Source organism: Pseudonaja textilis, chromosome 1 (assembly GCF_049901715.1).
Source record: "Pseudonaja textilis isolate UNSWEBS1 chromosome 1, rPseTex1.2, whole genome shotgun sequence".
NCBI classification, from domain to species: Eukaryota; Metazoa; Chordata; class Lepidosauria; order Squamata; family Elapidae; genus Pseudonaja; species Pseudonaja textilis.
Window position 1 is genome coordinate 197,849,670 of NC_141990.1, and position 15,231 is coordinate 197,864,900.

The 15,231-nt window shown below is 36.7% G+C and overlaps 1 protein-coding gene across 9 annotated transcripts in view; it reads right to left on the reverse strand.

Moving 5' to 3' along the window:
* FMNL2 (formin like 2) overlaps positions 1-15,231 on the reverse strand; it is a 191,397-nt gene that overhangs the window by 29,922 nt on the left and 146,244 nt on the right. For all 9 annotated transcript variants that reach the window (XM_026697219.2, XM_026697220.2, XM_087920208.1 and 6 more), the window contains exons 10-14: positions 11,927-12,001; positions 9,616-9,726; positions 4,436-4,585; positions 1,832-1,933; positions 786-1,077 (exon numbers count right to left, since the gene is read on the reverse strand). In XM_026697219.2, the coding sequence (XP_026553004.1) occupies positions 786-1,077; positions 1,832-1,933; positions 4,436-4,585; positions 9,616-9,726; positions 11,927-12,001 (730 nt within the window). The remainder of the gene's footprint in view (positions 1-785; positions 1,078-1,831; positions 1,934-4,435; positions 4,586-9,615; positions 9,727-11,926; positions 12,002-15,231) is intronic.

The following is a 15,231-nucleotide window of genomic DNA, read 5'->3' on the forward strand; positions in this document are numbered from 1 at the left end:
ATCATCCTGACCTTATTACGTCGGGCAAGTTCTATTCAGATCCCCTTTCCCAAAGAGGTACATCTGGCAAGACCCAGAAGATCTTTCTCCCCGATGGCTCCCTCCCTCTGTTTGGAATACCATCCCTGCAGAGATTTGACTCTTTCGCATGGCTCTGAAGACCTGGTTTTGCCAGCGGGCCTGGGGAACCCAGAGTGGGATGGAGCAGGGGTTTTGATGAAAAAGTGCTTCCGGTGAGCTTTTCTGGGTAGAAAGCAGCGTTTGGGTGCTGAAAGAATCCTCGTGCCGTAGTTTCATCGGGGGCGGCTTCGAACAAAACTAAGGCGCGAGGATTCTTTCAGCACACATGGCAAGGCGAGCCGAGCGACCGTCCCTGAGCCGTCCCAAAGCCCATCGACACAGGTATAAAGGAGGAGTTGAAGGTGGCAGGGAGAAGCGGGGGACGGCTGGCTGGCCAGTAGCTCAGCTCGCCTTGCCATGCGTGCTGATGCCGGTACCGGGCCGCGGATGATTTTGTGATGCCGGTACCGGGCCATGGATGATTTTGTGATGCCGGTACTGGGCTGCGGCACAAAAAAGGTTGGGGGCCACTGGGATGGAGCACATCCAGAGGCTTGTTTGATTGCTTGTTGTCACCATTAGGGTGGAGGGTTATTGTTTTTACTCTTCGTATATTGGGTTTTTATTTTTTTTGTAAGCCACCTGGAGTCACTGAAAGTGAGTGGGTAACCATACAGATTCTCTGAGTAAAGAAACAAATTCAATTCTCAGTCAGCCCATTTTACCTGTTTCTGATTCTGTTGCTATCTGTGGCAGAGGTGGAAGTGGCCCTGGAGACCCTGCGTTGGCAGTAGACCCTCCAGAAATGCCAACTGAACCTTCTGATCCTGCTGGTGACACCCCGACAGGAAGGATGTTGATGTCACCATCTCCTTTCTTCTGAATTTTAATGGACCCTTGCTTTTCCAGTTCATGGATCTTCTTCTCTAGTGTTGACTGCCGCTGAATGGCTTCCTCCTTTTCTTTGACCATTTTTCTTAGCGTGTGGACTTGTGTATTTGCATCTTTGTATATTTCCTGCAAAGGAACCCCCAGGAAAAAGAAGAAGAATTCATTTCATTTGAAAGACAGGGCAGTGTCAAAAGAAAACATGGGATTTCCAATACCTGGGAACCTATTGTAATGATGGTTTTCTTTCTATATAAGTTAATGAAAAACATATTCATCTCAAGTAAATGCACAGGTATGTATGCTGACAAACAACTTTAGCTAGGTGAATCAAAGGAAATTGCCCTTCCTTCTGTTGGTTCTACTATAATTGTCCCCTCTTCTCCCACTTTTTTAGATATGGCTACGCACAAAGTATATGAAAATGTTCTGTAATTAAGTGTATCCATCTAGAATCTGGAAAGCAAGTAAATGCAGTGTACGATATTCCAGAACTAAGATCCAAAGGGATTTATGTGAACTCTAAATTTAATGCTTCCTGTTTTAAAAATAAAACCTCATACTGTGTCAAAGTGTCTAGATCAAAGGGAAACACACAGCTAATAAGCCGAGAGACATGAAAGAAGACCTTTATATACTCCTTGGAGTTACAAATTACCATCATGCTGCAAGGCACAGACATATGTATACTTTTTCCATGCCAGCAATTGTAAAATGGCAGATAAGATATGCTTAGATAAAGGAATAAAAATATTTAGATTTTAATGGCACAATGCAAGTAGTATGACGTTCAACTATAAGCAATTGGAAATGCAAAGATACGTCTAGAAGCAAAGTTTGAGAAGCTATTAAACATTAATATCTGAACTTTTAGAAAACTTACTCGTACAACATCCAGTTCTTTGTTTCTTTGCATAAGTTGTTTTTCCAGTTCCACAATTTTCGCCATAGCTTCATTTTCTGTGTCTTGAAGTTTTTCTGATAACTAGGTATTATTAAAATGAGAGATTAGTTGGTAAGAAAAGTCTCACAATGAACTCTGATACGGGGACCTTCAGAATTACAGACATTATCCCACTCATGTAAATAGTACCTGAAATTTGACATGTCTATTAGGAAAAAAGTATTGCTGCCAAATGTAAACAAGCCAGGATTTGGAATTCTAGATGGTAAAAGAACATGCATCAGTCTCAGTACTTCATACTGATGTATCACAACACACACAAATCTAAACTTGGGTAGGGTGAGTGTGATACTCAGGCACACTTTTACCATTTCTGGGGAAGATGCACTATCATCACTTTAGTACAATTGTACTTTTGGTACCATTTTGTTCTTAGTTCAAATTCCCAGAAAAATCTCATAGGCCAGGAGAAAGATATGATTTCTGTTTTGTTAACTAATTTAATTTTTTTTTTTAAATGTTGCTCTTAATATTTTTCTTGGGTCTGAAAGCTACCTTTGAGATATTTTTTTCTCTGAAAGACATAAATGGCTCAATTTCTCAAACTAACTTTCTTAATGTGGGCTACATTTCAGCTACATATATTCTGTAATAAGGAGAATAGCACGAATGGAGCAAAATATGTAACTTTACTACAGAAATTGATTTTCTTTGATTATATACTACAGAGTATAAAGATTCCATTTAATTTTCCATTGATTCATTCTGTGGTGTTCAGTGCAGTCACTGCATTGTCACTTTTCTCATTCTTTGGACAACTGCAGATACAAACTGAAGAAGATCCAGCCACAGTTTAATTATATACTTAAATAAATAATGTATAGCCAATTGGTTGGAATTAAGCCAGGATATGAAGCTGTGGTTTGGAGCTGGCTTCTGCACCCTGCCTTGTTTGGAATCAGTAACAGCTTCCAGGCAAGGGCAACCAAATGTTTACTGTGACTTCTTGGTGTATATCACTGCATGCATGCTGGTTTGGTTCATTTTGCAGGAATAGAATTAGATTCACATAACTGTTATGCTTCAGCAATGTGCTGAGCACCAGTGTTGGGATTCACATTTTTTTACCACCAATTCGCGGGGTGCGTGTGACTCGGTGGGTGCACTTTGCACACGTGCAGAGCATTTCTTACTGACCTTCTCCTGCAATGCTGCACTCTCCCTGTGTTGTAAACAGCTGATGCATGGCAATCTCCTATGCCATGCGAAGCAGCTGAGCTTCAAAACCAGGAAATAAAGGTCAATATAGAGCCAGGGCGGGTAGGCAGGCCCAGTAGCTGATTGTCGGAGTGAACTGGTTCGCTTACAGATGATCCTCAGAGCTACCGGTTTGGCCAAACCGGTAGAATACCACCCCTGCTAAGCACACATACATATACATACGTACGCTTTGCCCTTTAACCTTGGTCTCCATAAGATCAAATAATAAAATTCAGATCCATCCATTCTATTCCCATTTAATCTCTATTACTGAACAAAGTCAAATGCACAAAATATACTGTGTTATTTGAGTGCATACTTTTAAACTATGATATAGTTGAGTATGTTCTATAAACTATGGGTTTATATTCAATTAGTAGAAACAAGTGACATGATAACAGCTTTGACGGTTCAGTTATTCTTCCAAGTGACTGCACCTGAGATTGTAAAACTGAATTCGCCAGAGCTATATTTGAATCATTGTCCTAGTAAGAAAAGAAGAGTTTATATAATATATGAAACAGGTTTTAATCGGTAGTATTAAATTTTAATGGGTGCAAAACTGCAGGATGAGAAAATTAGGAATGTCCAAATATTTCCCCTCCGTTCCACCATCATAAGAACATAAAAGACAGGCTGAATCAAATATCTCTCTAGTCCTATTTTCACATTGACCACAAAGACCCAGAGTCTGGGTGAAATAGCAGCCATCCATCTTCATTCCACATGCACTGGGATTTGAGGCAGTGCTATTTTTGATAATCATGGGAATATATTGGTCAATGCTATGATTGTCTTTCTAATTTTATCTAATAAAGGGTTTCCAATAATCATTATAACTTCTGCAACCACAGCTAGCAGTTCAACTATGCGCTCTTGAAAAATTGCTTTCTTCATGGACTAGATGAAAACTGTTGTTTAAATGAAGTGGAAGTCTGAGATAAAATTTCCTTTTCTACAGCTTAGTTTTTTCTAATTCTTTTTAAAAAAGGAAGCAATAATTATCACAAAGTAAGCAAAAATGTTTTATCAGAAGAAACAGGTGTATAATAAAAATACATTTGTAATCACAACCTAATGTTTAGAGCCAATGGTTCTTATTATATCTATCTATCTATCTATCTATCTATCTATCTATCTATCTATCTATCTATCTATCTGTCTGTCTGTCTCTCTGTCCGTCTATCTATCTATCTATTTATCTATCTATCTACATGCGCACACACATGCACACTTAAATATTTTCCCAAATGAAAATAATCTATATCATTTTTCATGCATCCCCATAATAAACATTTTCAAAGAATTAGAACTGATACTAACATGAGATATATTTTCTTCCAATTCTTCAACTCTTTCTAAGGCAGCATTCTTGGTCTCAGCATCTTCAAGCAAAGCTCCCACATCAAAGACATTGTCCAGGTAAGCCTGTATTTGCACTTGTAGCTTATCACTTTCAGTGTGTTTCAGCTTCTAGAAGGTCAACAGCAAATTAATCAATCAATTAAAAAGCCCTATCAAATGAACCTGGCAGCACCCAACTTTTCAACTTTGCCGCACGTTGATGTGATTAATCAAATGTATTTAATTTCTTACTATGGAATTTCTATCCCACTATATCCTAATAACTCTAGGATGCAAACTGAATATAGATTAGCATTTGTATATTAAATTGAGAGACAACTCCATAGGTTCACTTAAAAAGGGGAGGGGATATTGCAAGTTAAGTCCTTTTTCTTCTAGCAATAATTCAGATATTTGGATTTCTGCCCAGAAGTATAGAAACACATCAAGTTCCTACAATTCAAGGCAATATGTTTATAGAGAACATCAAGGTTTTAGAAGATAGGAATTTTGAAGAGAATTTTATAAAATGTGTAAGATTGATCTATACTTCAGAGAAAAAAAACCAATAATTGTTACTGGAAATCTAACAACTTCCTATGAAATATAAAAAGGAAAAGACAGGAATGCCCATTTCTCCTCTGTAGTTTATTTTGGTTCTTCATATACTGAATAGCGTACAAGAACCAGTTGAAAGGATTGTGAAAGAAAAGGTTTCAAATGAAACTTAAGGGCTTTTGCAGATGATTTGGTATTGGTTCTGCAAGTTCCCTTAAAGAGAATTGAAATATTAATGGCCAAATTAAAATAATTTCTTCTCATGCAGGAATTTAACATCAGAAGTAAGATATTATGTAACATAAATATTCTTGTCATAGTAGGTAGCAGTATTTCTGATGATTTTATATAATAAAAAAGCGGAAACACAGCAAGAGCAGCTGACCTCTTAAGCAATAAAACTTTAGTTTTTGTTTCGTGCTACATGTTCCTATGAACTGATACAACAGGATAAGAAATATAAGAGCCATTTCAGATGGAGAAACAGGATATATAAAAGCTTAAATGTGGACATTATCAGCTAATTCCTAACAGGTATAACAAGAGAAAATCTTTGAGCTGTATCCAATTGTACATCTGCTTCCAATTTTCTGTTGCCCCTCCAAAGCCTGATTTAGCACGAGCAATTGATCGATGGTTGGATCAACCTCCCAGAATATCAACTGTTCCAGGCAGTGGGGATCGCTACCGCCAATCACCACCACCCCGTTTTCTGCCTCTGAGCATCCCGTTTTCGGCCCATTCCAGGCAGCAGGGATTTGACGGCGACAATTGGCAACGGCGATCCCCACCACCTGAAACGGGACATGCAGAGGCTGAAAATGGGGCATGTGGAGGCAGTGATAGGCGGGGATCCCCGCCGCCTGGAACGAGCCAAAAACGGGATGTGCGGAGACTGAAAAGGGGGTGTGCAGAGGCCAAAAGTGGATGCCAAAAACGGGACATGCAGATGCCGAAAACAGGGCACACGGAGGCCGAAAATGGCCCAATGAGTGGGCGGGGCTTTGGCAATATTCGCTCCATAAGACATTTCCAGTCACTTTTAGAAGACACAGAAGGGCATCTTATGGAGCAAAATATACAATAATTATATCCTTGAGTTCACATAGTGCCAATGAACCAACTGATGGAAGGCAGAAAAAAATGTAGATATCTAAAACATAAATATTAAGCTAGAACCACAAAGACTAGACTTGAAAAGGACTCAAAGAAACATCAACAAAATAAAGGAAAGGATTCTGTAAAGCAAATTTCCTCTAGCAAGGAAAAGTCCTGACTTTCTGATGATTTGGCAGGTGGTTTAAGAACTGCAGGCACCCCAAACCTCCTACCAACAGAACTGATCTCGTAGGTGAGCAGGGCATAAATAAGACTGTGCTATCACTCTGTGGAACTACTGCAGCCAAATAAAATCCTTGAAATTCCAAAAATGCACATAGAAGCAGCTCTTTTTAATGAAACACATAACAAAAAGAACAGCAATCAATACTACTTCATGAGAAACTAGTTGACTGAAGCAAATATCCAGGAGGGGAAAAAAAGAAGAAGGAACATTCTTTCAGCCACATTTAGGGGAGAAGTTTGTCTGAGTTCACAACGTATAATTCAGCTACAGATTGTCTCAAAGAGAACTACAGAAGTGTGGAGAAACATCTAATGTGTGTGGCACAGAGACCATCATGACAACAGATTATCAGGGAGTCTTTGAGATAGGCCTCTATTATGCCAAAGTCTTACACCAGCTTAAATTTATTGCACAACAATTTTATTTATTTGTTGGATGTATATCTATCTGCTGTTTTTCCAAAAACTGAAGGCAGCTATAATACTGTTCTTCTGAACCCAGTTTCTCAAGTCCTGTTTCTGACAAGATGAAAAAAGAAAATAACTAATAGCATGAATCATATAATATTACATGATGGAATATTTTCCTCTTTGAACTGTAGACTTTACGTTTATCTTAATCTTCACAAGCAATGCCTGAAAAACAAAGGTCAAGCTGTCTTAGGGTAGTTTCTGTGACAAAATAATTCACCAAATGATTCACCAAAAGATGTTTAGATAAACTATGCAAACTTTCTATTATGAATCATTCACTTAAAACCATGTAAGTGTAAAATGGAGATCCAGATCAAAATCCACATTCTTTTAAGAAAACAAAAAGAAGGATTTGCCAATCCCTCTCTAGGCTGCAGTTCAGAATTACAGCACATACTTTTTCTAGAGAGGGTCCCATTCCCAGATACAAATTATCAGCATGTACTAGGATGGGAGAACAACCTCATTTGAAACCCTGGTTAGCCACTGTCAGTTAATGCTCCCTTTATGTGCCAGGCTTCCAACTCTGAAATTCCCAACCAGTATGCCAAAGTATATGCTATCATAACATTTCATTTAGAAGTCAGGTCCACCAAATCTGGAGAGCAACCAGGTTGCAAAAGACTAAAATAAAAAATATGAGGGAAGTGATGTGGGGAGAGAAATGATGAAGGACATAATGAGAAAGATCAATATATTCTACTTATGTTGTATTATGTGGCTTTCAAATGAATGAATGAACTTCTGAAGTTACGTGTACCTCTTTTTTTTTCATCACAAGCAAAAAATCCAGAAATGATATCCCAATAAAAAATCATAATTAAATATATTCTCCTCTTTGAATAAAACAATCAATTTAACCATTCCTGCTTCGTATTCCTTGCTGTGGAAATAATATGTATTTCTATTTGCACTTACTAATCTTTATAAACTTTCACCATGTATATTAACAACATTCACTGTATTCTTTCAGATTCTTTAACCTTAAAGGTAAAAACACTTTTATCATCCATTATAAAACACTAAACTTTTCTTTAAAAACATTTCTGAAATCAAAACTTTCTAATACATCTTTTTTATCTTCCTCTGAACATGCATACTTTAAAATTCACTATTACATTTTTATTAAATCACTCCCTCCAAGCTACCCTCATAGAGTAATTTTTCTTCTTCTTATATATATACTAACTCTAAACTTTTAAAAAACTTTTTATCACTTTGATATTTGTAATTGAAAGAATGTCTTAATCTAAAGTTTTAAAAAGTATTTTCCTTCATATATAATGCTTAAGTGATTTCTAAAGTTTGTAATATATTATTGAAAGTATATTTGAGAGTATCTGTGTTAAGACAAAGTTAATTAAGTTATGAGTTCCTCTTGACTGTCGTTTCTCAGTCACAGCCGTATTGTATTTGCCTATATTACTGCTTATTATTATTCCCTCTAAATCACTGCTACCAAGAAGGCAGTTATCAACTGAGTTTTGTAGCTCAACAACAGGGACAGCAATGAGCGAAATGCTCAGAAGACAATGACTGAGCATGTTCTAACACTTCTTTCTGAAAAGAATGATCAGCACAAGAAGCATGGGGAATTACTAGTACTCTTGAAATGTAGCCAACTACATCAGCAGCAATCAGCGAAGAGGAGATGCACGTAATACATAGTTCCCTACAACACAAGTCTGTGCAACATATGGTTTCATTCACTTCTCTTGGCACTGTAAATGGGTGGCGAGTCACTTCCTTATAAAATGCAGAGACCCACTCTGTAAGTTCACAGATGGAGTAAAAACACTGAACATTCAACACATAAAAAAGAGCACCAGTTACCCAGATGAGTGATCCATAGGACGTGAAGAGGTATCACAGCATCAATGAGAAAGGAACAACAGAAAATAAGGAGCCCATAATGATGATTTTTGAAGAAGGAGAAATCATATAGCTTGTCCACTATTGTAACTGCTTTTTAACAGCAATATTTTTTTTAAAAAGGCAGCTTAAAACAAGTATCTGATAGAATATAAGATATAATACTGCACAAGGTGCATCCTTTTTACTAATGCAAAAATTTAAACAACTATTTAAAACTCCATCCTCCACTCTTTGTAAGAACAGGAAAGTGTGGTATGTGATTTTAGAGTTGTCTGTTTATGGGATTATTTTTATAATATGATTGTATTTAAGAATGGTCAACACTTGGCAATTGCTGAAAATAATTCAGGTAGTCCTCGACTTACAATAGTTCATTTAGTGACTGTTCAAAGTTACAATGGCACTGAAAAAAGTGACTTATGACCATTTTCATGGTTATGACCTTTGCAGCATCCCCATAATCATAGGATCAAAATTCAGAAGCTTGGCAACTGATTCATATTTATGACAGTTGCAATGTCCTGGAGTCATGTGATCACCTTTTGTGACCTTCTGACAAGCAAAGCCAATGGGGAAGCCAGATGCACTTAACAACTGGGTTACTAACTTATCAACTGCAATGGTTCACTTAACAACTGTGTCAAGGAAGGTCGTAAAATGGGGCAAAACTCCCTTAAGAAATATCTCACTTAATAGAAATTTTGGGCTCGATTGTGATCCTAAGTCGAGGACTACCTGGAATAATGTAAAAACAAAAGGCCTCCCTGTGGTTCTTAATATGGCAAGTGCCAATTATCTCTCTGTATGATCAGATCCGAGTGCAATGCCTAATAGTCTCAATAGTCTAAATATCACAATAGTCCCCATTTCTAAAGGACACAGAATAATCCAAAGCTGAATGTACTTACATCCAGATATTCATCAAGGCCTAGCTTTGTAAATTCATACTGGAGATGAACTCTGAAATTCATATCTTCTACCGAGTGTACTACTATGTTAATGAACTGCATGCACGCCACCTGCCAAGAGAAAAAAATTGTCATAATAAGATGCCCTATATATTTTTTTGATCTCACCACAACTCCAAGGTTACATCTAAGATTTAGGCAAGGATAGAGAGAAGCAAAATTATACAAATGCAGTTAAAGAATCCTTGCAGAAATAATATTTATCTAGGCTGTGCCCGGATCCAGATTCCAAGCTACCTGATCCCATAAAAAGACTTGTTTGGTTTTAAGGGCTCCCTGAAAAGTGTTATGCGCAATTCATCGCTTTCCAAATGATATTTTGCTCTTCCAGTTGGAATTACTGTATGGCTGTAATTCCACGTTGGAAAGTGGATTCCTGAGCAAAGGGCGAATCAAATCCATTCAATATATCCCATAATGGAGATGTATTCAACAAGACCTTCTCCTAGGAACCTTCTGATGTCCATTAATCATTACATTTTATGAAGTACAAGTGAAACACCATGTGTGTTTTATAATTCTGCAGCAACACTGAACAAATGATAACTAATACTCGCAGGAATAATTCAAAGTTCTAAACCTCAGGCGCTTCGACCTAAATATATTCAGCTGAGCAAGACAGCAGGGTCCAAAAAAAAAAAATCAAGAAGCATAGCCCTGAGGTAAAAATCATTGGAAAAAAAAACATTTTTCTATTTCTCTAACTATAGGACAGCTGTAGAGAACAATGGAAATGAGGCATGACAGAATAATTCAAAAGTTTCTATAAGTCAGGATGTTACTTTTCTTGACGCAGTAAGCAATGACAGGTCTTTAAACTTCCTGTCATCAAAGCTCGCATTTCATTTTGCTAGCTTTGGCTGCAAATCTGAAACCTGACTTGATGCAAACCACTACAGCAAAAAATGGTCTTGATCAAGTAAGTAGCTACTGGGGGAGCGGGGTGGCGCTATGGTCAAATCCAGATTTCCACACTAATCATACACCTCAGTAAGGAGTAGGGGCTATTGGCTACTGAAGCAAAGTATCTGGAGTGTTTTAAAAGCACTCTGTCAAGCTCACTGGCTTGACAAGAACAGCTGGGTCTCTTCAAGATCTCCTTCTGTTCTTTGTATCATGAAAAGAGCTGTCCAGGATTCATGTCTGGCTAAAAACAGTTTAAAGAGATCATTTCACTGACATGTCACCCTAATTGCTCAAGTTTCTGCAATATGAAAGAACCCCCAGAAAAAAATTAGAAACTAAAATGGTTACATAATGAAAGAGGGCTCAGGAGATTATAATACAATGTTCTAGATTTTTCTGGCATACAGCACGTTTGCTTCATACCTACACATGAACTTACCATAGTATCCAAGCATGTGCCATTAATTCTCAACCATACCTTCCACAAAACCATTGCATTGAATCACAGCAAGGAAGGTAAATGAAATTGATAAATCAATCAAGATATGCAAATGATAACTTAAACCCAAGATGCCAGTTTCCTAATTCTTCTATATATTGTAAAAATATATCTCAATGGTAATTTAAAGCCTTTATTTTGCAAATAACAGCATAATGTGCTGTTCTTAAGAATGCCAGGATTATTCACCTTGTCTTATTTTAGGCACTATACTGCTGGGAGAAATGTAACTACTTAGATTTCTTTGCTCCCAATTTTCCACCAACTATTACAAAGAAAGGCAAGGGAATATCCCAGCAAACTACTGAATAGGTTCTGAAGTTTAATCTAATACAAAGATAATAATGTCAAGTCTCCTTCAAGTTGATTTTTACTCCAAGTGACTTCGTGGATTTGTCTATGTAATGTTCTTAGCAGCAATATTCTTCTATGATGTTTTTTGTCTTTCCGATCTAGCTTACAACCCTGCTATTTATTCCCTTGAGGTCTCCCCTCCAAGTGTTAACACCACGGTTAGTGCTTAGCTTCTTTGTTCAGAAAAGGTTGGCTGGATGCTTGGCTGAAGAAAGACAAATATTCACATGCTTAATACTTCTTGAAGTATGACAGAAGGACATTCATTTTCATTCTTCTACTCCAAATGCTCTTTCTTCCCCTTCCCCTGTTTTTAGGCCCATTTAGTCACCGTTCCATTGATAGCAGAGTTCATATTGTGTATTAGAATTGTGTTCCTCTCGCTTCAAAAGAGAACTTGATAACCTGGGGGCGGGAAAGGAATATGGCCCAGAATATGAAAGCTGAGGGAGAAGTCACACATTTGTAAACAAAATGTATGCACACACCTACCATGAAATCTATATTATTATCTTCATTTCGAAAATGTTCCATCAACTTCTCAAACCGCTGTTTTTCCCCACAAACCTGAAAAGAAATTGCAGAGTGATTCTACTATGCATCAATTCATTAGGAAACATGCTATAACATCATCAAACCATTTTAACATAGAAATATACAGAATTAAAAGGAATGTTGCCCTGGACAAATAGATATTGACAACTGGTTCATCCATTAAGGCTAGGAAGCGATAAAAGGAAACCAGGCCACCAAAGAACATGATCCCTGGACACCATCAAAGCTGACACCAGCCAGAGCAGAAAAACTCAGAGAAGTAGTGCATGATCGGACGGTGTGGCAAGATCTGGCCCATAGAATCGCCAAGAGCTGGACCTGACTGAATGGATAACATCATCATCAAACTATAGTCCAGTTCCAAAAGAAAAAGCCTTCAATTCACATACTTAGTAATATTTTTTTTACTTAAATTCGCATTTATTCGGATTAACTTTAAGTCCAAGGGAGAAACAAAATATCATTTGCAACTGTTGACTATGTTACAAGAGAACATAAGGAATTATCATCTAAAAATGCCATTTCAGACCAGTGTCTTTAAATATCCCAATATTTGTCAAAACATTCTCAAGTGTATGGTTTGTAACCCTTTTAGAAACCAGTATTTATTTATTTACTTACTTACTCCAATTTAGATGCTGTTCCAATCACACTGACTTTGATAAGCCCGTACACAAGACAAAACAAAAAACAAAAAACAGGAAAACAATCCAATAACAACGGTGCCTCTCAATTACTTTTGTGCACCTCTGTATGTTTTTAATAAAACAAAAACAATAAACAGGGAAGCAAACATCCTTTGTACATCGTACATTTACATGCATAGACAGAAAGCAGCTTTTTACATATACAGTACGTTTTGCATTCCAAAATGAGTTTCCAGGCTGTATCCACACATATTCCCTTGCCGTATGGAAGAGATGAGAAGCTTTAGTGTCCATCTTCGACTACTTATAATAGAGACGGGGGGGGGCAGTGGGTGGGACAGAAAAATGAACCCCATCTCATTTTCTGTCTCTTGTAAGTGTCATCCAATGCCCCTGTGCTGTTTTTTTATTGCCTAGTTCAACACCATTCTGATGTTGTTGACTACCCCTGATTATTTTTTTAGAATTCTTTTTAGAGATTATAGATTTTTATTTTAGTGTTCATTTTAACTGTAGGTACTTAGGAAACCATTCTTAACCCTGGCTTTAACAAATATATTATTTCATCAATTGCTGAGTAAAATAGGAGAAAGAAAATTAACCATTTTTCCCAATAAAATTAAGTTTCCGGGCATAAGGTCCCTGCTGTTCTTATTAGACTCCAGAATTCAGCATGAAATAATTTATTTGTTCCAAAATAATTGGATTATCATATGTATTACAACTTCTAGAAATTATTATATGCATAATTAATTATTAGACTGAACTGTAACCTTAAACACAACATTTTCCTTCCTTCAGTTTATTTTATTTATTTACTTACTTACTTATTTACTCAGTTGTATATATTTTGACATGTATTTAAGTATACTAAATTGAGAGCAAAATTTCAATGCAAGTTCCTTTTTAGTAAATATGTTTGGAATTGGAATCTTAATGAAAACAGAATTACAATTGCCTATTTAAATATGGCACATAATATTTTCAATAAGTTCTTTTTCACAAGAGATATAGACCAACATGCACCTGCCAAAAATAATATAAGGAGTAATAATACCTGGTATGAATTGCTTTTATATTTGGGCAAAACAACTGTTGTGATTGTTAAGTGTGCTGAATGATGTGGAATGAGATTTTGTGTGAATGTGGCAATCTGATACTGCAATTTGAAATACTTGGATCATGTGTGTGTCATAAAGAAATAGGAGACCAAATGGGCAGCCATGCTTCAATACTTTTCCCTAGCTGTTACTAACAATACCTGAAGGTGGGGAAGAAATCCCAACATATGAAAGTGTTAAAATGACCCATTGTTAAATTGCTTATTTAAACATTTACTAAATATTTTCTCTATCTCTCTGTCCCTCCTTCCCTACCCTTCCCCCCACTGGTGATTTCACAATAATCCCTTTTTATTCTTAACATAATGGTCTGGTGTAATCCGCCAATTTTACTCCAGGGGTGGGCTGTTTCGAGAGAATGTTTCTTATAGATTGCCATGAAGTCCTAACAGTTTGTTGAAGCAACAAAAGTCCAATTTTCTTGACATTTCTGCTTAGGCAAAGAGTAATTTACTAGGCTGAAAACCTTTTCTGTTTTAATTGATTTTTTTCAAAAGAAAAATAAATTGGCCATATCAATTACAGATTACAACTTCAGAAATTGGCTCAGGTCTTATGTACTGGTTCTAAAATCCTAAAATTAAATATCTACACTTAATGATCCACAAAGATAAAGCTCGTTGGCAGTAAATTCTTCTCCTGACTTACACTTCATAGTTTAAATCTCTATTCATCTCTGTATCAATCCCAGATTCAAGAATATCCTTTTATGTGCTTTGGGAGAAGCAAGAAGGAAAAACTAAGAGCTAAAATCCATGAGCTGATCTTCGGAAACTTACTATCACTGACTCAACATCCTGATGCTTCACAATGTTAATGGTATCTGGGTCATCTCTGACCATTTCAGTGTAATTTTCTTCCAAGCAGTTATATTGAGAATGGCAACCACTTATTTCTACCTTTATCTTATCTGAAGATAAAATGGGTTGATGGGCACCACAAGGTCATGAAAAACAGAAAAGGGCCACTTCATAAAACATACTGATCTAATTTATATCTTTGAACATTTTTACTTTATGTCAGATACAATGGACAGAATTTTCAAAAAATCAAAAGTTGATAAAGAAGCTAAACAGAGCTGTGTATACGAAATAATGTACTAAAATGCCCCTAACTGATACCTATCGCAATGACTGTTTTCACACATTATACTTAACCACAGAGGCTGATTAGTTGGCTTATGCACAGATTCCTCAATCATGAAGCTAGGAATCATCATTTATTTACAATTACGTTAACCAAATATAGAACAAACGATATTTTGGTCTGGAGTTAATCAGAAGATATAGACATACCATAGCTTATTTTACATCAACTTTAGTAAGTAATCAATCTTTACTCCTTGTGTTTCAGGACTGGAAACAACTCAAGGAACAAAAATCCAAGCGTTCTGATTAACACAAAAATTCCAGGGAATATTTTTATATATAATAACACTGGGGCAGCAAAACTGTTCTCCATTCTTTACTTTTTC